Source organism: Numenius arquata, chromosome 6 (genome assembly GCF_964106895.1).
Source record: "Numenius arquata chromosome 6, bNumArq3.hap1.1, whole genome shotgun sequence".
NCBI classification, from domain to species: Eukaryota; Metazoa; Chordata; class Aves; order Charadriiformes; family Scolopacidae; genus Numenius; species Numenius arquata.
The window spans coordinates 20,627,757-20,648,859 of NC_133581.1; the positions used below are offsets into that span (position 1 = coordinate 20,627,757).

General features: G+C 45.0%; 1 protein-coding gene across 1 annotated transcript; it reads right to left on the reverse strand.

Annotated features, from left to right (window-relative positions):
* Positions 1 to 1,960: 1,960 nt before the first annotated feature.
* LMO1 (LIM domain only 1) lies at positions 1,961 to 18,563 on the reverse strand. The gene is made up of 3 exons (XM_074149274.1): positions 18,358 to 18,563; positions 6,857 to 6,982; positions 1,961 to 2,066 (listed from the first exon to the last, which is right to left on the reverse strand). The coding sequence occupies exons 1-3, from the start codon at positions 18,561 to 18,563 to the stop codon at positions 1,961 to 1,963; spliced, it is 438 nt and encodes a 145-aa protein (XP_074005375.1).
* Between the last annotated feature and the right edge of the window lie 2,540 nt (positions 18,564 to 21,103).

Consider the following 21,103-nt stretch of genomic DNA (forward strand, 5'->3'; position numbering starts at 1 on the left):
TGATAAGGTCTCCCCTCAGCCTCCTTTTGTCTAGGCTGAATGACCCCACCTCCCTCAGCCGCTCCTCATAAGACTTACTCTCCAGACCCCTCACCAGCTTCGTTGCCCTTCTCTGGACCCACTCCAGCACCTCAGTGTCTTTTTTTTAGTGCGGGGCCCAAAACTGGACACAGTACACAACATGTCGCCTCACCAGTGCTGAGCACAGGGGGACGATCACCTCCCGAGTCCTACTCACCACACTGTTCCTGATACAGGCCAAGATGCTGTTGGCCTTGGCCACCTGGGCACACTGCTGGCTCATGTTCAGCCGACAGTTGACCAACACCCCCAGTTCCTTTTCTGTCAGGCAGCTCTTCAGCCAATCTTCCCCAGGCCTGTAGCGCTCCAGGGGGTTGTTGTGACCCAAGTGCAGGACCCGGCACTTGGCCTTGTTGAACCTCATCCCATTGGCATCAGCCCATCAATCCAGCCTGTTTATGAAAAAAAAATCACCCGATCAATCCACGTGTTTGAGGTGGCTTCAGATGACAGGTAATATTTTGAAGCATACCAAGTGTCTGGAGGTGTTTTGCTTCTGTTTAGCCACTATTCAACCTAGATGTACATAAAAGCATTTCATGCAACAGGCAGAGCAGCACCAAGCTGCACTGTGTGTGGCATTTGCAATTCAGAGAACATACACATGACCCAGGACAAATAACTGATGAAGTCACCTCAGAAAAAAGTACCTGATGTCTACTTATTAGAGGAAAGTTGGGTAAATCTAAGAAAAAGCAAGAAGACAAAATAAATAGAATTGCAGCCATCCTTTACAGCTACTGGTGCACTGTATTAAAGTGACACTCACAGCACAAAGAAACGTGTTTGGTACAGTCCAGTGGGTTGCACATGAATTGCATAACCTTGAAAATCATTGCACAAAGCATCGCAGCAGGAACACAGTTCAGAGCTTTTCCATGGGAGATGCTTCAAATCCGATAGCTTTCGTTACATGGGAGGTTGAAGCGCCTGGCACTGAGTAAGCAAAGAGGGCTGCAGAAAGGGATGCTGCGTCAGCACCCGGTTGTGTTCGAGCCCCGACATCAGCTGGACAAGTGATGCCTCGCAGGAAAACCCCACTGCCTATGAAAGCCTTGAAATTAATATTCTGATCGATACCTGGGCACCTGTTGGCAGGGCTGGAGTGAGCCTGTTCCTCACAGCCCAGACTGGAGACACCATATCAGCTGGCCAACAAGCTCTCCTGGCAGTGGAAACACTCTGTCTAAATTCATTGAGGTGAAAAGCAAGGCGACGCTCAGCCAGCAGCTCAGCGCTGCACAGCAGCCTTGGTGGGACCCGGCCAGTGACACCGACGGTTCCCAGCCATCACCCACCCACAGCTCGTTTCCTCCCGCGCAGCAGGTTTTTGGAGACAAGTCTCCGCATGGTTCAAGCAGAGAGGTCTAACTCTGCAGCAGCATTTCTTCCCCCAGTGTGTGTGTGTGAACTCCTGCCTCTGTTTTTATTCCTGCAGCTTCCAGAGATGAGTGTATATATTTCTAATAGTCTGCGCAACACCAAGCACAGGAAATACAGGCTTTCACCGCATGGGGAACAAACCACAGCAAAGACGACCAGGAAACATTCATAATTTTTAATTCACACCAGTAATAAAATTGCATTACATTTTTCATAAAATAAATGTTCCAGTTTATATACAGAAAACAGACTGTACAGAGCCCTCCCCCAGACCCCAAAAACTCACAAACATACAGGCAATGCAGTGCTCAGCTAAGCAGGCACAACTGTACATCTAAAATTGTAACTGCTTTGTGTTGGGGGGGAAAAGTACTACAATGTATATAGTCCTCTCTGGACCAAGAATTAAAAAAATATTGCAGGCAAGCTGACAGGCGCCCTCGCTGCTCGCGCGGCTGGGCGCCCATCCCACAGTGCTTCAGCAAAGCAGGGTTTGTTATTGGACCTGGGACTCGAAGCTCCCGTTCAGCTGCCCTTCCTCATAGTCCATCTGACACAAGATCATGTTGTTCTTCAGGAAAAATTTGTCTCCCACACAGAACCTGGAAGATAAAAAGAAGTAATAGGTGTAAGTATGAATAGAGGTTAGAACGGGGAATTTGAGGCACTTTGGGTCTGACAGTGATGCTGGGGACCAGAGTTTGATACCCAGGCGCCCAGGAAAGCCTGCATGCTTCTCCCCTGGCTCCCTTTCCCTGCACACGCCCTGGGGTTTTGCCATCCCTTTTCCTGGCACGGCGATGCTCAGCTCCCAGGACACGGTTGTACAAAACAGCTTGGGAAAAGCAGCTCCTGGTCTCTGCCGGGTCTCGAGCCAGTGGCGGGAGGAGGCCGGGAGCAGTTAAGGGATTTGTCCCTGCAGATGAGAGATGTCCGATCTACAGCTGGGAAATCAAACGGGTGATATTACACAGAGACTATTTGAAGTTTTTGCTGGTATCCACATTTCCACGGTTCCCTCGGGTGAGGCAGTATTTACACTAATTTCCAGGCAAGGACTGGCTATTAAGTCCTTCCTCACCCCCTTGTGTACAGTGCCGAACAATAAACAGAAATTTCCTAGTGGCTGGACTCCTAACCTTTATCTTCATTGAGCGAAGGGCACTGCTCTCTATATACCATGTAAATTGTTCTGTTTGTCTTGAAGTTGACAGAGAGGCCTGTGATATTTAACAATTTTATTTGACCATTAAGGTCAAAAAAGTTCCTCATATAAGATCTGAAAAGTGTGAATTGACAGCCAATAGCTTTTTCCACCCTGCCTGCTTGCTCAAGAATCAGAAGCTAATCTTAACTTCTTAAGATAACAAATAACGCTCTTTGCACCCAATTCAGGGGCTGTTTTTTGTCCATCACGCTAGCAGGGCAATGACAGACCAGAGCTCATGGCTGCACCTCCCTGCCCCAATGGCAGAGTCTTAAATCAGCCCCAGGTCCCTAAAGCAGAAAATCACCCCAGCCCCTGCCCCAAAAGGCAGCTCTGAACCCAGAGGAATGGGTAGGTACCAGCCTCTGGTGAGGCCAAATATTTACTGGGTTTTGAAGGAAGATCAGTGGAGATGACCCCCGTCCTCAGGAGACTCAGCAGACCTCAAATGCCCCTCTGCTCCCAGGCAGAGCTTTGGCAGGGACATCACCTACTCCTTGTCAAAAATGCTTTTTATATTTGTAACTTAGGCAGCTGTGGGCAGAGCATCTCCATAAATTGGAATATTTTCAGCTACAACAACAGGATTGATCATTTTAGAGCCCCTTTCTAGGTCTGACATGGGCACAAGTTTTCTCCAACTGGACACCTGCAAATAAGCTGATTAATTTGCCAAGTCAGTACAGAGAGAACTGGGCTTTGGTTCTCACTTTATATGATTTCACTGGAGACTTTCCATCATCTTCCTTCTGTGGAACATGCCTTAGTAGTTCTGAAATTCAACCTTTTTTTTGTACATTAAAAAGCTAAAAATTAATATCAATTTAAGTTAATGGCTTTTATGCTAAAAAACTGTACTGCACACACACTCCTTAACATCATCTTCCCCACCAGTAGGTTTACTCACTACAAATAACAGACACAGCTTCTTGCTTTTTGCTACTTATCCCTACCTTAAGTACAATATAAATCTCCAGGAAGAGAAACGCAAAAATTACTCTTACAAAATTACACCAGCATCCCCAACAGCTGTCTCATGCCAAACCTGGTTTGGGTCTAGAGGAGCCAAAAGAGGAGTTGGAGAAGTAGGAAGTTGGGGGCAGTGTGTGTGTATGAGCACATGGAAACAAAAATGCGCAGCAGGGGTACTCGCAGACCCTGTGAAGTCTGGGGAGAAGGCCTTGATTCATGGGAAAGGTGACTATTTCTTTCTACCTGCCCGTTCTGCAAACCCAGCAGTAAACTGGCATCTCTTCAGCTGATGCATTGCAACTAGAGACAGAGGATGTCCAGGGTGGCTTCAGACGCAGTCCCGTGTGTCCCAGCCCGCAGCTCTCTTCGGAGTGAGACGTGGTACCACACCGCCAGCCCCATGCTCAGAGCAGGTCTGTCACACAGCTTGTCCAGCTCATCGAGTTCCAGTGAGAAACACGTGCTGAACCTACCCTGCCATTTCTGTGGGGTTTCTTTCATCAGTTCTATGATTTTCTTCCAAGCAAAACCACATTTTAGATAATGGCAACACAAGCAGCTGGATTTCCTGCAACCCTTGCAATACTGACCTATCAGCCAGTTACAGCTGTGACCAACTTTTATTCAGTATTGTGACAAGCAACGTCGACCTTATAACAGTTTTAAGCACAGTAGGCTGAGTAGTATTATAGGGCTTGCTGCAAACCTGATGTTTTGGAGCTAATGAAAACACTGCATACTCAGTGAAAGCATTAGAGATTTTGCTGTGATGGATTTAACATGCTACACAGACAAGAGTCTAGCTATAGAGGGGCAAGTAAGCTGGAAGAGAACTACAGAAAGGTCTTCACAATCAAATCTTTTCATAGTTGAAGAATGAGGTGGTTTCAAATGGGGTTTCCGATTCAGAAACTAGTTTTGGCATCCACCTCTGCAATTTTGTCTTTAGCGTTATTTAAACTCATTGTTCTTGGTCCAGCTTCCAATGTCGTCTGTTACAGCAGCACTGCCAGTCTGCCCGTTCAGGCCAAAATCTCTAGAGGATAAGTCATAAAAGTTTGTAGCCTTCTGATCTCAGCCCAAAATAACAATTTACACATAGCTCTATGCTGTCCACTCAGCCCGTCTTTCAGAAAAAACTCAGCTCCCCCCAAACTGGGCAAATCCCCTGTGCATCAAAGCACGACTCTGCCAGAACGGGGGGATTACCTGCACTTTCCTGCCAGGCACTGACAGCACACGGAGGTTATTTTAGGGCAGAGTAGGACCGCACTTTGCACTGAGTGCAGTAACAGCATTAGCAATCAAAGAAGGAAGAGAGAGAGTGAAGTGCTTTGGAGCCTTTGCAACAAAAGGTGAAATTTAAAAGAAATTCCTGAAAATGAAAACTAGGTGGTTCTAAGCTTTTTCATGAGAGGAGCTAGGGTAAAGTAGGGGTTTGATGACAAATACTCATCCTACAGACTCCAAGGCCAACCCAGCACTCCTGCTTGTGCAGCCCAGAGCTGCGACTCACCTCTGCCAGAAGGGACATTTGAGATGCTCTAACCCTATTATTGGTGTGGATTTTGGGAGCACCCCTTTGCTGCCCGGCCTTTATCGGCAGGCTGAAGAAAGCCGAGCCTGAGGGCTGAGCCTGGCAGCACCTTGAAACCCTTCTGAGCCTGGAGACAAACCCCACACCTAACCAGCTATTTCAGCTGTGTGAAAACAGACCATCTCGTATCAGCTCTGCAAACAGTCGCACGCTGCTGAGCAGGAATCACAGCTGTTGCAGGAGCATGTTGAAGAGTGGCAAAACAAGACTGGGCAACTGAAAGCCTTAGCGCGGCTTCCGGAAAAGAGCTCAAGGCTGGGAACCACTAGATGTCACTGCCGCCTCGGCACTGCCACCGCGCTGGTGGACTCCGCCAATATTAATAGCAGAGTTTTCCACCTTGAACAAACACCACCTCTGCCTTCAATAACGTGATTGAGTAAAGCCACCTGAGCTACAAACAGCTCACCCGATTCTCCTCTTCCACGCCGTGGCACCAACCAGCCATACATCTCCCTGGACTAAGCCATTGCCAGAGGGCATGGAAGGAGAATCAGACCCCAGTTTGCATGGTCTCCTAAGTTTAGTGGGAAAGGTGGCAGGGGTTTGCATCCATACATGCACGGTGTATGACTACTTCATTAGAGATCCCACTGTGAATTCTGTTCTAGGGCGAGCAATGAATTTTTAAGTTAGGCTTTTAGCTTGACTTTTAGAGAATTAGGTTCTCCATCTTCCCACGAGTTTTGTCATCTTTCTCACACCTTCACATGGGATGAAGCATTGCCTCCTAATTTCTTCTTTCAATCACATGGCCAGAAGAGGAGCCCCAGCACAGCCCTTGGGCCCTGGGCAGTCACTACAGCCCAACTAAACAAGCAGTAAGAACACACACTTTCAGGCCTGTCTTAGACAAGGTGGATAGATGCATTAGAGACGACACTATCACGTTTGTCTCTGGGGGCTTCCATTCTGCCTACAATGACCAACAAACAGGGTGCTGGGAAGATTTTTCACAGCCCTCCCAGAATCAGCTGGCTACAGGTAGCCGACGTGAAAACTTTTTGCATGACCCTTTATTATACTCCTTGAAGTGCATTTTCCACTGGGTAAAACCCAGCAGAAATAGACAAGCCCCACTCAAAATTACACCACCAAGATCCTCTGTTAAGTACACAACAACTAAGGGGATTTGTTCCTAGTGTTGGAAAGGGCTTATTTAGAGTATTTTTCTCCATCCCATCCCTTCTCTTCCTCCTCCTTCTTTATTGTCCCCAGTTTTGAGCCTGTCAGAAACCTGATTTAAGCAAAATAACGTCGGATTTCCAGAGAAGGTCCAGTCTCCATCATCTGTGTTCTGCAAAGAGGGTAGATCCTGAAAGGACGCTGAAGCCGTTTGTTTTATTCAGCAGCAGCTGTGCCGTGTACAACCGTGGCCAGATCTGCAGTCTGTGTGCCCCCCCTCTTCACCCCAACTCCCACCAGCTCCAAGGGGATTTGCAGTAAAGGGGCTACAGGTATCACATGCATCACCCAGGTCAGCCTAATAACCCAGCCCAAGCCACATCAGCAGGCTGTGAACCCCAGACAGGTAGCGTGGATCAAACGCTTCCGCTATTTTGCAGGCAAAGGTATAAATTAGTTTGTGTTTGTGTGTATAATAACCATGTCCTCACCGCTGGTTGCAGAGCTGACAGGCAAAGCAGTCCAAATGGTAAACATTATCTCTGGCCCTCATCACCATCTCAAAGGCAGGGATCAGTTTACTGCAGGCAGCACAATTCCCGGTGGTACCAAAGAGCCTGCCAAAGAAGCACAATCATTAGAAGCCATTTTAATTAAATGGTGGAAGGACTAATTAAGTGTAATTAGCAGTATCAAATACTGTATTGCACCAATAAATAGAAGTTGCAGTCTCCATTTCGCTGACCAACCAGTGTGCGGGAACTTGGGATAAAACTGCCTGGTGAGCAGGCTCCAATTGTCGAGATGAAACTTCATTTGGTTTGCGAGCCTAGGGCTAATTTGCTGTCTAATGGAGAAAAGCATTAAACACTTAGAGCACTATTTTGGGGCTCACAAAATTTCAGTCAAAAACTATTGGCCTCTCTGCAGCGGTGGGGTAGGTGCCCGGAGCTGCTCGTCCTCCTCTGCATGTGCTTGCCCCGTCTGTGCTCAGCCACAACTTAATGGAGGGAGGCAGGCTGGCCACCTCTCACAGCAAGGTGGAGAAGACCTGCAAACTTTGCCAACCCTGGCTGGCAGTGCCATAATATAGCTCAGGAAGAACCTCATTTACCTGCTGTTTAAAGCTAAAAAGGACAATTTCTCTCATGATGAGTACAACAGCATTTTGCAAGGCATCTCGGAAAGCAAGCCCTCCTCCCTGGCTGTGCCCCCCTCCTCCCACCTCCCCATCCCTCCCGGGAGCCAGCTAAGCCCTTCCACCGAGGCCCGAACAGCATGCTCAGCCGTTCCACTTCAGCTCCCCTGTCCTCGAGGACAGCCCTTCAGCACTGGAAGCTTTGCCATTTTTATCTTGGCTTTCACTATCAGTCTCCCCAGATGTCTGCTGCTGTTACAGCTCCTGCCGGGGGACTCAACCAAGACTGCAGCATCCTTCCCCCAGCCCCCTTCTCCAAGATGTCCCTGCAGACCCCTGCATGCGCCAGGGGCAGCACGCCACTGCGATGTGGCGTTAAAGCCACACGAACCAGCTGGGACACGAATCAACAGGCCGACAAAACCAAGTTTCACCTGAGACTGCGGTCAATACACATGTGGTTAGTTACTTTGCCTAGGAGATTATAAAAACTGCATTCTTGGGGCGATGAGCTTCAAGACATACAGTTGCTGCTGACCATTAGCTCTGCGCATGCAACGCGTCGCTGCCCGCAGACAGATTTGGGCTCACGGCTTGTTTCAAGCCATTGGTTCTGGCTGATTCTACAACAGGCAGGATGAGAAGCATCAGGAAAATCTATAACCAATTTCTAAACCTGCAATTTGCCAAGCTAATCAATACTAATTATTACTGGCCAGTAATTGTGAATTAAAACACCCAGAAATGTTATAGAAACCTCCACACAACTCTCCCAGCCGCCCACAGCACCGTCCTACCGCAGTCAGCCTGCTCTTCAGTGATAAAAAAAGGCTACCCTTGTTTTTCATTAGAAGCGGTGTCAGTGGTCTTTCATTACGCCTGGCTGGAAAACCCCAAGAATTTCCATGAAGAAAAAGCACTACATTTTCCCTGAAAGTTAAACAACGCAAACCAAATGAAATACCTGCATTATAATGGGGCAGGACAGAAAAATCGCGATGGGAGTACCGAAATTTCTTCCCCTAAGATCCATCATAGCAGGGCTGAAAGGCACAGTAAAATCCCAGCTACGGGGTTTGCACTGGCAAACTGAGACCATGTAATCCGTAACGGGGCAGTCCCTTTCTCCCCGCAAGCTGGCTCTGGCTTGCTCCTGCCCCCGCAGGCAGGCAGGCAGGCAGGGGAGGCAGCTGAGCGCGGTGCTTGGCTGCCTAATGCCAGCAGACAGGACTAAAATAATGTGGCACTGAAAAGCATACAGGTCTCCACCCTGAAACGCCCTGGCTCTCATTCAGCACCCGCTCACAAATCAAGCCATTAATACAGACATCCCTCCCTCCCTCCCCCAACGTAGCTGCCCCCTTCTTATGGTACCACACTTGGGCATAGCAAAATCTTACAGCTTTTGTCGGGGTTTTGCCATTTTCCATAAATCCAGGCATCCGTTCTTAGAGTACCCAAGTCACAGCAAACTCAAAAAATGAGTCCAATACGTGTTAGGCAGGGAAAGTGGGAGGTTAATCCTAGATTTGCTCTGTGCCCAGCACTGCTACATGCACAAGTATAAAATATCCATTATTCATTAGCATCACAGTTGTGTGGAGCTCAATCTAGATTAAACAAAATAAAGGGGCCCCAGACAGCACCATTTGCATTGTTAAGCAGGCGCTTTTCTTCAGCCTTCAAATAGGAGACTTTTCTAAATGGAAATGATGGGGAAATTTGGACAGATGTTCACTTAACTATTTAAACAGTTAGCTTAAGAAACATGAAAAATGTATTTGGCATCGTATTCACCTGTCTCCTTTCAGGGGTTTTGGGGGTAAACCAATTGTTAAACAGCTTTGACTGTTTGCATAAGATCTGAAGCTTATGTTCTGTCCAGCTGAAATCGTGTTGCCTTCTAATGTCTACATAAACGTAGCTTCCAGCTAGTCAGTGTGCTAATCTTTTTCTCTTCTATCAAGTTTCACAGTCCTCCATACCCTCCCTTTCCCAACAGATGAACATTTCACACTTATTCTAGCACTTCCTAATTTTAATCTGCTTTTCAGGGAGTGATTTAGAGCCCTGTATATTCACCAAGCTTCTAAAAATACACTGTAACTTGTAGCTCAGTGAACATGATTATTTTTTTTTTTTTTTTAATCTGCTGGAAGAAAAAGCAAAATGAACACAGATTTCTGCCTTTTGTGTTTGCTTGTAAAAAACCTGCCACCTCTGATACCTACTTACCCAGAAGCTTCTTGAGCTGAAACTTTCTGAGGTGGGGAGCTTAACATTGCTGGAGGAAGGAGAGAAGACAAGGAGCAGGAGGAAAATCTTCCACCCTGAGCCCCATCTGTGGTTAAATTTAAAATAACCCCACATGAACAAACTGATCTGCATTCTGTCCCCCAGACACCTTCGTAACAGATGCAATACTCACTCGCAGATTCATGCACACAAAGTTGAAGTGCATTAGAAAAAAATCTATCAGAAGATGCTCAGCATCTACTTACCAGCTTGGCGCCATTGGCGTAAAAGAAGCTGGAAATACAGAAAGGTTTCAGTTTTGGAGTTGTTTTGCCTCTTCTAAAAAACCCATTTTTCTTCACCTCCCTTTGAAGTTAAAAGGCAACAATTTTTCAGTACAGGTTTATTCCCCCTTATGTAACAGGAAGGCTTAGCCAGCTTGTAAATAAGCATAGACTATGCAGATTTAAAATTTAGCACAATTAAACTTTTACCCTGTAGTAGTAATTATGTTTAATGGGTCTTAGCCTGAACTTAACCATGTCTATTGTTGTCAGCCAGTCTAAAAGCAGGAGTTTGTCCAAGGACAATTTTCTGTAGTTTATAGGCACACTAAAAACCCCGCTACGCGCTGTTCTCATTGGCCATTGATGTCAGTGTGTATAGTAGAAATTAAAGCTAATTGGTATACAGGAGCAGCAGTGAATGCAAATGAATTAATGGGAAACGAAGGGAGCGCTCCTGGAAGCGGTAGGCAACTGTTGAAGGATGCTTTTTATGTAGTCTTGTCAGGGCTAAGGGGTAGTCTTCTGCACAATGATCCAGACCTCACCAGCTCCGTAAATACACCTGAAGTTAATTCAAACTACAGTAAAGTCAACAACACCCTGCAGGTTTTTGGGGAAAAAAAGAATGGTAAAGGGTCCTTACTGCAGGGAAAACAGGAAGAAACTTCTCATATGAACACACTGAATTTAGCACCTTTCAACAGGTTTTTCCTTCTCTGACCAAAATGTGCAGAGTGGCTAAACTGAGAACCTGATTGCCTATTTCTGTCACCACTAGAAACAACAATCTGCTTTCGTCATTGCCTACAAGGAGAGAATCCCCATTTCTTCTCTTCTCTTTAGTCTGGTGTCTCACTAGCTAGCAGTTTGCAATCAAGAAAGAAGGAGAAAACCTCCCCTCCACAGAAAGAGTGAAAATCTTGGAGCTGTTGACTTCATAGGAGACCAAAAAAAAAAGAACCAGGACAGGTGAATATAAATAACGAGTGGTACAGAAAGGATAGGTTGGGAGTGTCAATTGCATTTTTTTTAAACAACACAAGAACAAGACAAGTTCAAAATTAAACAGCTGAGTTGAGACTGATAATTCCCCAAAACAAGAGGCTTTGTCAACACTGAAAGGTAAGAATTATGAGTTGGAAAAGGACTAAACACTTACCTACAGATAAATATCTACATTTGTAGATATTGTGTACAGCTATGTGTTTCTCTATATATTTGTATGTCCAGATTATCTGGATATAAAAGCTTTTGAAGAGCTACCAAACCCCATGCTCATATCCTCTCTAGCTAGTAGGTGAAATAGGTTTTCCCATACACCTTCCCTATATGCCTGCTGCCATTCATTTCCTAGCAGGACCTGCTGTAGAAGACGACTTGCTTTACGTACCTGAAACTGATCATCCTGAAAAAAAAAAAAGGTTTTGCCTCTACTATTTGAAACAAACCAACAACTAGTCTTCCAGTGAGGATGGCTTTAACAGCTTGCAATCAGTATTTTTCCCATCCATGGATATTAGAAATATGCTGAGCTACAAGTCTGATTTGACCAAAGTACTGAATATGCCAATAATTGCAAGGAATGCCTGAACACCACTTAAAAAGATAAAAAGAATAAGCTTAAAAGCAACTTCAGACTTGAGATTCCCTATTCCCCTGTAATCAGTGTTTGTGTAATATTCAGAGAAAGTCTTAGCGATAGGTGTTTCAGCATGGTAAACACATATTAGCTGGTGCACCTTCATATCCAGGACACCATTGTCAGTGCTGCAGTGGGAAGTCACATCAGCTGAAGGAAAGGGAATGGCATTTTGATAATAATGAAGTTGGTCAAGCTGTCCTCTCACGAAGCCTTCAAGTTCAGTCCCAAAGAATTTATATCTTGCATGCCAAAGGGTTGGGCATTCATGGATAGCATGGCAGGAGGAGTTGAACCAGCATGGTACAAAAAAGCCCTCCGGGTTGAGTGACCGCACTAGTTCAGAGATTACTGAGCATAAACTTCAAGATTGCTGAAGGGCATCTGTTTTCAGTTGAAGAACACATCTGATTGTTCACTTATTTTTACTCCTTTGGTCTCTCCCTCCATATTTTCAGTAGATATTTACAGCGGAACTGGGACTCCTAGCAGGTAGGAGAGGTCCTCCTGTCCTGCCCTGCCCTAGCCTTCCTTATGGTATAACTGAAGCCACTGACCTTAAAACCCACCTTGGCTGTCTCTGGCACTGTTGAACACACGTGCAACAACATCCTCTTAGGGGAGTTTAAAAACAGCAAAGTGCTAGAGGCATGCTAGTTTACCACAGCCAGGAAGAATTCCTCCCCATAACCTTTCCTCCTCACTGGGAGGTTGTGGAGAAGGAAAAAAAAGGAGAGAAAAAGCAAGTGAACAAACCAAGCATTGCTTGTTTATCCTGAAAGGCATGGGCTGTGAGAAACTCCTGGACCAGCTACTACTGAGAAGAAAAGTCTCTGCTTTAACACCACAAAGCCCAGCAATGTTGCCAAGGCACGCTGTATTTTGAGCCTAATTAATCCTCCTTAATCTGTAGAGATACCAAGTGTAGAAGTGAGGGTATGCTACATAGCAAGCAAGACGCTCCCTGTTGCGATGCAAGAACAGCACTTCAGTTTAGCAACATTTTTAGGCTCTGAGCAGATACCATTTGTTCAGCCACACTGCATTTATACCTCTCCTCCCCACACTAAACGTGTCACTTGAAAAACAGGCAGGGCACGCTCTCAGTGCCTGCCTGCACACTAAGCTTCTCTGGTGGAAAAAAATCCCAAAGACTCTCCTTGCTGCTCTAAAGGTGTTGCAGCTCCTGCAGGCTGAAGCTACATTCAGACTATTACTGATGTCTCTGGGAGATTAACTTAAATTCTGCTAGTTTCAGCATGCACTTTTCAGTTCCTGAAGACTTGTGCCTACACGTCCAACTGTGGTTTAAATGTCTGGCTTAGGGCCTTCGTTACCGACTTGGGGAAGCCCACTAGAAGGAGGGTATTTGCCTGCATCCTCCTGGGCCAGAGAGCAGAGTGCCTGTATTTGTGCAAGATCACTTTTCATATCCCACATCAAAATTAAACCCTGCCCATTTTCCAGAAACAGAACGCTTCATCTAAAGGGCTCCCAAAGCGATTCACTGACATAATGAACCCACTGGGGCATTTGGAGCAGAGCAAAAGCCAGTATCCAACGACAGGAAACCCCAGTCCTGGGCAGCTGACTCACATGGACGAGGAGCTGCCCAGGGTGGCGTTCAAGCCTCCATGATGCTAACAGTGCTGAGGGGTGCCAGTGACAGCGGATGGCTGTCCTGCCAGGACCATCTCCATCCCTCAGACAGGGTGTGCAGGGCTGTTCCACCTGCCAGAGGCACTGACCCCATGCTCAGGTTGTGGCACTGATATTGTGCTGGGGTTGCAGCACCAATCAAAACACATGGGAAGTCAAATGAAAAGAATTTCCATGAAATCCAGTGAGAACAGCATCAGGGCTTCCCAGAGAGCTGTTCTATCTTACTGATTCACCATCATTTTTTTAATGCAGGTTTTGAGCTTTCTTTGGAGTCTAATTAAGGCCCTAATCAGTTTAAACGATGAAAAACTTTACCAACACCAGCATATCAAACATGCAGAAGCGACACTTCTGCTCCTGTCAAAGCGAGCCTAACTCATCTTTGCTCGTGTGAGGGCACCATGCCGAGTAAAAAGGAAAAATCACGTTCTTCATCAGCACTTCACAGTGAAATTTAAGTTGTCAGTTCCTCCCGGGAAATCCTGATGCAACACCCAAATCGTCCCTGTGAACTGGAGCTTGGTGAATGTTTAATTACGCCTAGGAACAAACACACATTGCTGTGTGGGGGCTGCGAGGAGCCATCCGAGCCTCACGCTAAGCTTCTCTGTCCCAGAAGCTGTTTCTTCAATAGCATTTGCTTATCAAAAATAATTAGAGGTAGGAATGCTGGAACTGTGATTATGAAACAAATGGTAAATCTATTTGCTCAGAAGAAATGTATCGAAAGATACATCTAGACACAGCTGGAGACTGAGGTGATACCGCAAGGATAACAACTCGAGATCCAATTTCATCTTTCATGATTAAAAAATGAGCAAGAAAGTGTTTTATGAAATGTGAAGGTTAACAAATGTTCCTTCACAAGCAATGACGACAGTTTATCTTTTGAAACAAATGATCAGGCTATAGTCTGCTAGCAGCTCCTGAAATCCCCCTGAACGATTTCTTCTAAAAACCCATGAAGGACCAACGCATGCAGCCGGGAGCCCACCGCACTGCCAACACCTTGGACACAGCCAGCTCCAAAGCAATACCGGTGGAGTGGGGCAGGAGACAGCCATGCTCCTGTCCCAATGCTCTGCCCCATGGTGATGACAGAAGTCCAGAAGCTCATCCCTGTCCCCAACACCCGCCCACAGGAGGGGTGGCACAGGCAGGGTTCCAGACCTGCAAATTAAACACCACTTCAGCCAAATTTTTAAGCTGCCTAAAATAATCCAGGAGCCCTTTCTGTCTATAGGTAAGCACCTATACATTTCTGCCTCCATGGAGATGAGGCAAGCAGGAGTCTGCTGCAGGCTCGTCGATGGAGACCGAGCAACGGGAGGGCAAAGAACATCTCACCAGGTATTCCTAAATGACACAATCAGCTCACAGGCAAATTCAAAGAAACATTGGTCTATAAAGAGATTATGAAACACCCATTTTTTTCTCCTGGTCATTACACAGCAATATGCCTTTCGAACTTCAGATATAAAAGATGCATATATTTACATTTATGGGTGCAGAATCAGTCTAGCTTTTAATTTTTCACATGATAGTTGACCTACTGAATACCAGTGCAATATTCACTCTGTTCTTATTCAAAGGCATATAGAGGAAGTGGCCAACAATAAATTCCTTTGACTGTCCTCCAGATAAAGTACTCCCTTTATGGTGCGAGTACTGTGTGAAGTATGAAAACTTATTTTTAGGAATGTATTCTACTAAAATTTGACTAGTAGAACAAATACCGTGAGTTGTTTAATGAGGAAAAAAAAAATGTGGATAGAGGCTCTAAAACTGTTGAAGTGAAGGAATTATATAATGATGGGAATGGGTAATTCTCCAAAAAGAAAAATTTAAATTACCAGGAGTGAACAGACAGTAGAAAAGATGGTGATAGCAACTTTAGTTCCTTCTATTAATAGAACTAATAGTTAAAATTGAGAGAGAAAGAAATATTATGTGTAGAAGGCAACAGAAGATGTTTTAAAGTAAAAAAAAAAAAAAAAAAGCTTTATACTTTCATAAAATATGCGACTCCATAGCAATGCCCTTATTCCTGTCCTGGCACCCTGAAAGGGCTCCTTACCATCAGAAGAACAGAACCCAGGAGTCTGGCAGAACCCCCACATAACAGTATAAAACTATATTTACTTATTAGTGAGAATACAAAACATCATAGCTGTAAAGCTGGCTAAAAAGCTGAACGCTAGTTAACAGCTGCATTACAGAATTAATGTGATTCCTTCCTACTCAACCTTTGGTCAAAGTTCCTGGGATATGACAATTAAATTGCTCTTCCCAATAAAATATTTCTAGTGGTCAAAGCTTCTATAATGGAGTAAATTCAGATAGGGGAAAAATATTTAAAGTAAAGGCCACATAAGCCTTCCCTCCACAATTTAACCATGCTGCGCAAATAGCAACAGACTCCCCCCGTGGTGGGCTGGGGATTATTCTAACCCAACAAATGGAGGCAGAGGGGCTATAAGATCCCTTTCAGGCACAGAAGTTTGTTTCAGAGACCACGCTTAACTGCTGCTGTGACAGAAACTGTGTGGATGTGGTCAAACACTAGCCCCAACTGTTGCCTTCTGTGTTTCACGTCACAAATTGCCCTCTCTTCTCAAAGATGGGACATGGGCCCTTTCCTGGGGTCTGCAACTCCTGGCTTCTTTCCCATCTCTACCACAGGCTTCTGGTGTGCCTCAGAAAGTCGTGCCATCTGGGGGCCAGCAAGAAGATCACAGATTAAGCTTTTCCACCTGAAAGCAGCTTTCTCAGGATAAACCAACAAAAGGAAGAAATGCTCTACAATTGCAGTAATAAAAACATTCTTTAAGTTTAATGGCATCAATCCTGCTCTCCTTCAGCACTTTAACATGTCTGATTTGATGCTGCACATTATTTTTGTTATGAAACTAGAACAAACCAAAATCAATATGGTGCTCATTAAATGGACAAAACATGGGGTAGCTCATAGGTCTCAAAAAGCAAATGTAAGTGGGAATCACCGCCCAGCTGAGTATTTCTAGTAGGGTCCTATAACACGTAGAATAACGCTGAATATCTATCATTTGGGTCAGGTTTAAAAAACCCAATAAACTAAACACAACTCTGCATATCAATGCACAAATGGCAAAGTCCAGAGAAGTGATAAATAATGAAGAGGAGGATGACTGATGGAGAGACCTGGATCGCTTGGCAAGTTGGGTGCAAACAAAGAATATAAACAAGATAAAGTGTAAATAAACACTCCAGAAACTAATGTAGCCTTTGCTTTCTGGAAGGAAGACTATTCCTGGAAGAAGCTCTCCTGAGAGGTTTTGGGGGTCCTTGTGATTAGCACTCAGCACGACCCAATTGTGATACTCTGACGAAAAGAAATTATGCAATCCTCAACACGGGAAGATCAAGAGCTGTGATAGTCTTCATTGCCACATCAAGATTGTGTCCACAACACAGAAGGAGCACAGCTGAACTGAAGTCAGTGAAGGACCAAAATGCTAATTTGGGGCTGGAAAACTGTGTGTTAAAGAACCTTCTGGAGCTCATTTTTTCAGCTTAGCACAGACAGGGTTAAGGATACTTCTAGAGCAAGTGCGGCATTGGTAAATGTGCAGACTTAAGCAAGGTACAAAAATTATTTCATGACAGTGAAGATAGCTAACTCTGCCCTCACTGTATGCTTTCCACCTTTCCAAAGGCTGTTTATACTGTCTTTTCCCCTTCAGATGTGTTCCACCCCTATCCAAGCTACTCTTCACTTATGTTTTGAGGACACATTCCACCTAACCCGGTGTGGACCTGTGACTGCTGCCAGTGTGGCATAATTTCAGCTGAGACATTTCATTTGTGCCCTGGAGAATTTCAGCTCAAACAGGAGCAAAAATCCTCATGTGGGCAGGATGCTCTTGTACACTGCCTGGCTGAAAGGCAAGGTGGCAACTCCCATATGGCACCTAGCAGACTAATTTCTTCTATTTGGCTCAGTGCTTAATCTCTCATCTTTAGAAGGAGAAACTTGTTTGTTCAAGTTTACTAAGAAAATATTTACTGAAGATTTTCAGGAATATGTTTTACATTGAAACACATAAAACATCTGATCATTGAGACTAATCTAGCCTGCCTCTGGACACCACAAGGTTAGATGGCATTTTACCTCCCTACCTTAAAACAGTGTTTTGTTTTGCTTCAGATCTGTTTGCTGGTTGAGGTTGCATAGGAAATGCTATCAGTGCTTTAGGAAAAAAAAAAAGAAAACACACACATTAGCTGGAGATCAAGTGCATTCTTCCAAAGGAAAAACAAAGAATAACTCAGAGTGTTTTCCAGTGTGACCCTCATAAGAATGTTTGCATTAGGCCTGCTGTCTTATTAAAATTCATTTGTGTTTATATAAAGTATTTTGTACAAAACCCCCATACACGCCAGGCAAAAAATCCCATGTGTTGTTATGTATTGCAGACACACACTGACAGGGTAGTTCTAACTAAGAGTTAGTGATGGTCTCTGCAGACTTCCTCACGAAAGAAAATTTTTTTGAAGTTGATCTGTAATTTTGGAGTGTTTTGCTCTGTTTACTTAGGGAAGAGACAAGACCCCCTTGGGAGGAACCTTACTCAATATAAGCACTAGAAAATATCTAAAAGCTATCACTGAAAAAACTAAAAAGGTAAAGGTTTGGTCAGGTGTCAGTCAATATGCAGGAGTATAATCAATGATATGCGCGAAGAATTAACAGTCTTTTCCTAATTTTCTCAGCAAGCACTGTTTGTTCTTGTTGTTCATAATAATAAAGAGTTAAGTCATGCCCTCCTCCTTCTACCTTGACCTAAAAATAGGATTCCACCTCCCTGACTACAAAATACATTAAGTGCAAATAAAAAGCCATGCTTAGACAGAGGAAGAAACTCCACCCTCTCCTGGGCAGGGCTGACCATGCACAAGTACATGTTTTCGTAGTAGAGATTTAGAAAGACAAACAGCTGGCAGCACACTGAGAGGCTTTGGGAAGAGCCTACAGTACGTTCCTCTATTTACCTCAGGTAATCTCTGCGGCAAAGAATGAGATTTGCTTTTGTGTAAAGAGTTGATCCAACCTCTCCAAGACGACAGTCACAGCAGGCACACTTGAGACAGTCTTCATGCCAATACTTATCCAGAGCCTTCAGCAGGTACCGGTCCTTGATCTTCCGGTTGCAGCCAGCACAGCCCTTCTGCTTCCCTTTGGGTTGTACGGATAACATCGGCACACCTGCAATGCAAACAAAGTGTTTTGTTTAGAAGATATCCAAACAGCTTGAACAGGTCGCCTGCATTTGGGGTAGATTTGTGAGCAAATACTGCTATTGGTTTCATTACAAGGAGTCCACATTGCAAGAAGCTGATAGCCAGAGGAATTCAAACTTCATTTGCTGTCGCAGGGTAAGTGGGAGTGTGACACTCACAGGAACGCAGCCCTTTTTTCCTAAGGGTAGGGCTGATACAAGGCACCAGGCTTTTTTAAATTAACGTCTTGCAGCAGAATAAACTGGCTGCCATTTCAACATTTGCTTTTTCCCCTCATTACCAGCACCCTTGTGTTGTTAATTACCTGCCACAGGCAATTACAAAGATCAGAAAGGCCACCACTGTATGCACCCATGCACCCCCAGTCCAACATCTTGGCTGGATCAAGCTTGATAGGGAAAGGAGAGTAGTGGGTATAAAAAGATGTGGTACTCCACCATTTTTCCTCTCTTGTGAATCCTGCTAGTCACAGATGTCTCAGTGACAGCTAAAATAAATGTTATTCAAAAGCCCTTGATAACTGCTGAGAATAACCCAACCAGTGTCCCTCTACCACTAGTGAAGCCAGGCTCCTTAAGCAAAACAGAGGTTTCCTTCTCCTCTTGTACTACTGGAGAAGGTATTAAAAAGCCAGGATGTTTTACTCCTGGAAAGCCCTGCTGGGACTGCAAAGCAAGCATGAGTTAGCTGGGTGTGAGTTGATGACAGGACACTCAAGTCACTAGGCTGGTGGAGACTTGCCATGGCTACCTTCCTCTCACTGCTGTTTCCAGCTTTTTCCTCTCCTCCAAGGAGCTAGTGCCTCCCATGATGGGCACTCACATGGGTGTGAGACCCAGTGCCCTTTTCCTGTTTAAGAGGGAGGAAGGGGAGGATTTTAAGGAAGCAACAGGCAAGGTGGAAAAATAAACAAGGATTGTACTGTGGTGGAGGAAGGGGACAGGAGATGATGAAAGAAGAAATGATGCCAGAATCCCATTCTCTCTGGAGCCTTGATTTTACTTTGTTACCGATTTTTATTTTTACTAGTGTCAATCACTAAAATGACAATGCTGGGCCTGTAACGAGCAAGCCATGGGCTTAACTGATGCAGAAAAGATGAGAGGGGACACTCTGGCTACAGTAGCAGGTGTCACTGGCTGTATACTCTTACACAAAGTTAAGCCACCATTTCTGTAGGAAGCGCCGGATGTCCCAGAAAGTAGCAGCTTGATAATGGAATTGTTAACAGTCCCTTAACCGGAGAGGACCGAGTCAGTGCCACTGTATTAAGTGACATTTGCTGCTTTCCTTAAAAGCCAGGGTGACCTGACAGCGGCTGATGCTCAGCAGATGTAAAACCCACCACTCCTACAGTAATAATTGCTTTGTCAGAGCTGCAAGCAGACGACAATGGCACTTAAGACACCTCTACACAAACAGCAAGGTATTGATCCATTTATTATCAAAGTGGTCTCAGCAGCACGGAGACAGGTCAAGTAACATTCAAAAACTCTTAAGGCTTAAAGAGCCCTCCTGTTCTTTGCTGCAGCACACTCGAAACCCGCTTGCAAAGTCGATACAAGTAAACTTTTGACGCCAGTGACAAATATGCAATAATTAAGTGAAAACTTAAATCTGTGTTTGACTGCTATGTACGCATCCCATAATGTTCCTGAGAGAAATTCTCCGTACGCTGCCACAGAGAAACACCCACACATTTGGAAAGAGGGAAAAGACAGGGATGTGTCAGAAGTGTAATATACTGCGGGTGCTGGAGGTCAGACTGCAGAAGTCCTGTGCTCCTGGTGAGAGTTATGAGAACGAGGGAAGTGGCCCCATGGACACCACTTTTTTTTTTTTTTTTTTTTTTTTTGAGTACATTTTGGGAGCAAAGAGAAGCTTAAGTCTTCTGAAAAAGAAATTATTCGAAAAGTGAAAACCTTCATCCCATGCTCTCTCCAACTCCACGCCAGGAAAACAGCACATCATGAGAAGAGGCTGCCTTATTCTGAGGCAGAGAAGGGCACATACATAAATTTTTATTTGCAAGTTGTGTAAGATCAGTACCAGTGATGAAAGAAAATAGTTCGCGCCTATGAAAATTAAGACCCAGATGTGCGAATTACATTTTAAGATAGGAGCCCTAGACACCAGTGAGTAAGTACCCAGCCCCCAAGCAGGCTTTCTAAATGTGAGCTGTGTACCCTTAGAAGCAGAAGAGGATTTCTTAGAAGAGGGAGTCATCATACAGTTCTTTTGTTCATCTAGGTAATTTGGGGATCCTACATCTGGAGGCGATGCAGATTTCAAAATGCAGATTCCAGATAACCCCCTCGCAAAGGAACCGCTGGATGGGTGGGATCTGAGATCTTCACTGTGATTCAGAAATACAAGATCTTCATCCAGATGGGACTTCCCAAGGCCCTCGAGCGCTCTTGAAATCAGTGCCCTTTCAGAGTTACAGCTGCCCTCACCCAGAGCAAGGGTCCACTGTAAGAGCAGCATGGTCAAGCAC

Bases quoted from the DNA above. Each gene is read 5' to 3' on its own strand.
- LMO1 (XM_074149274.1), bottom strand. From the start codon at position 18,563: ATGTTATCCGTACAACCCAAAGGGAAGCAGAAGGGCTGTGCTGGCTGC. The intron at 6,983-18,357 runs GTAAATAGAGGA...CTTCTTTGGCAG, and splicing joins TGCCGCAGAGATTACCTGAG to GCTCTTTGGTACCACCGGGA. The intron at 2,067-6,856 runs GTGAGGACATGG...TTTATCTTCCAG, and splicing joins TGTCAGCTCTGCAACCAGCG to GTTCTGTGTGGGAGACAAAT.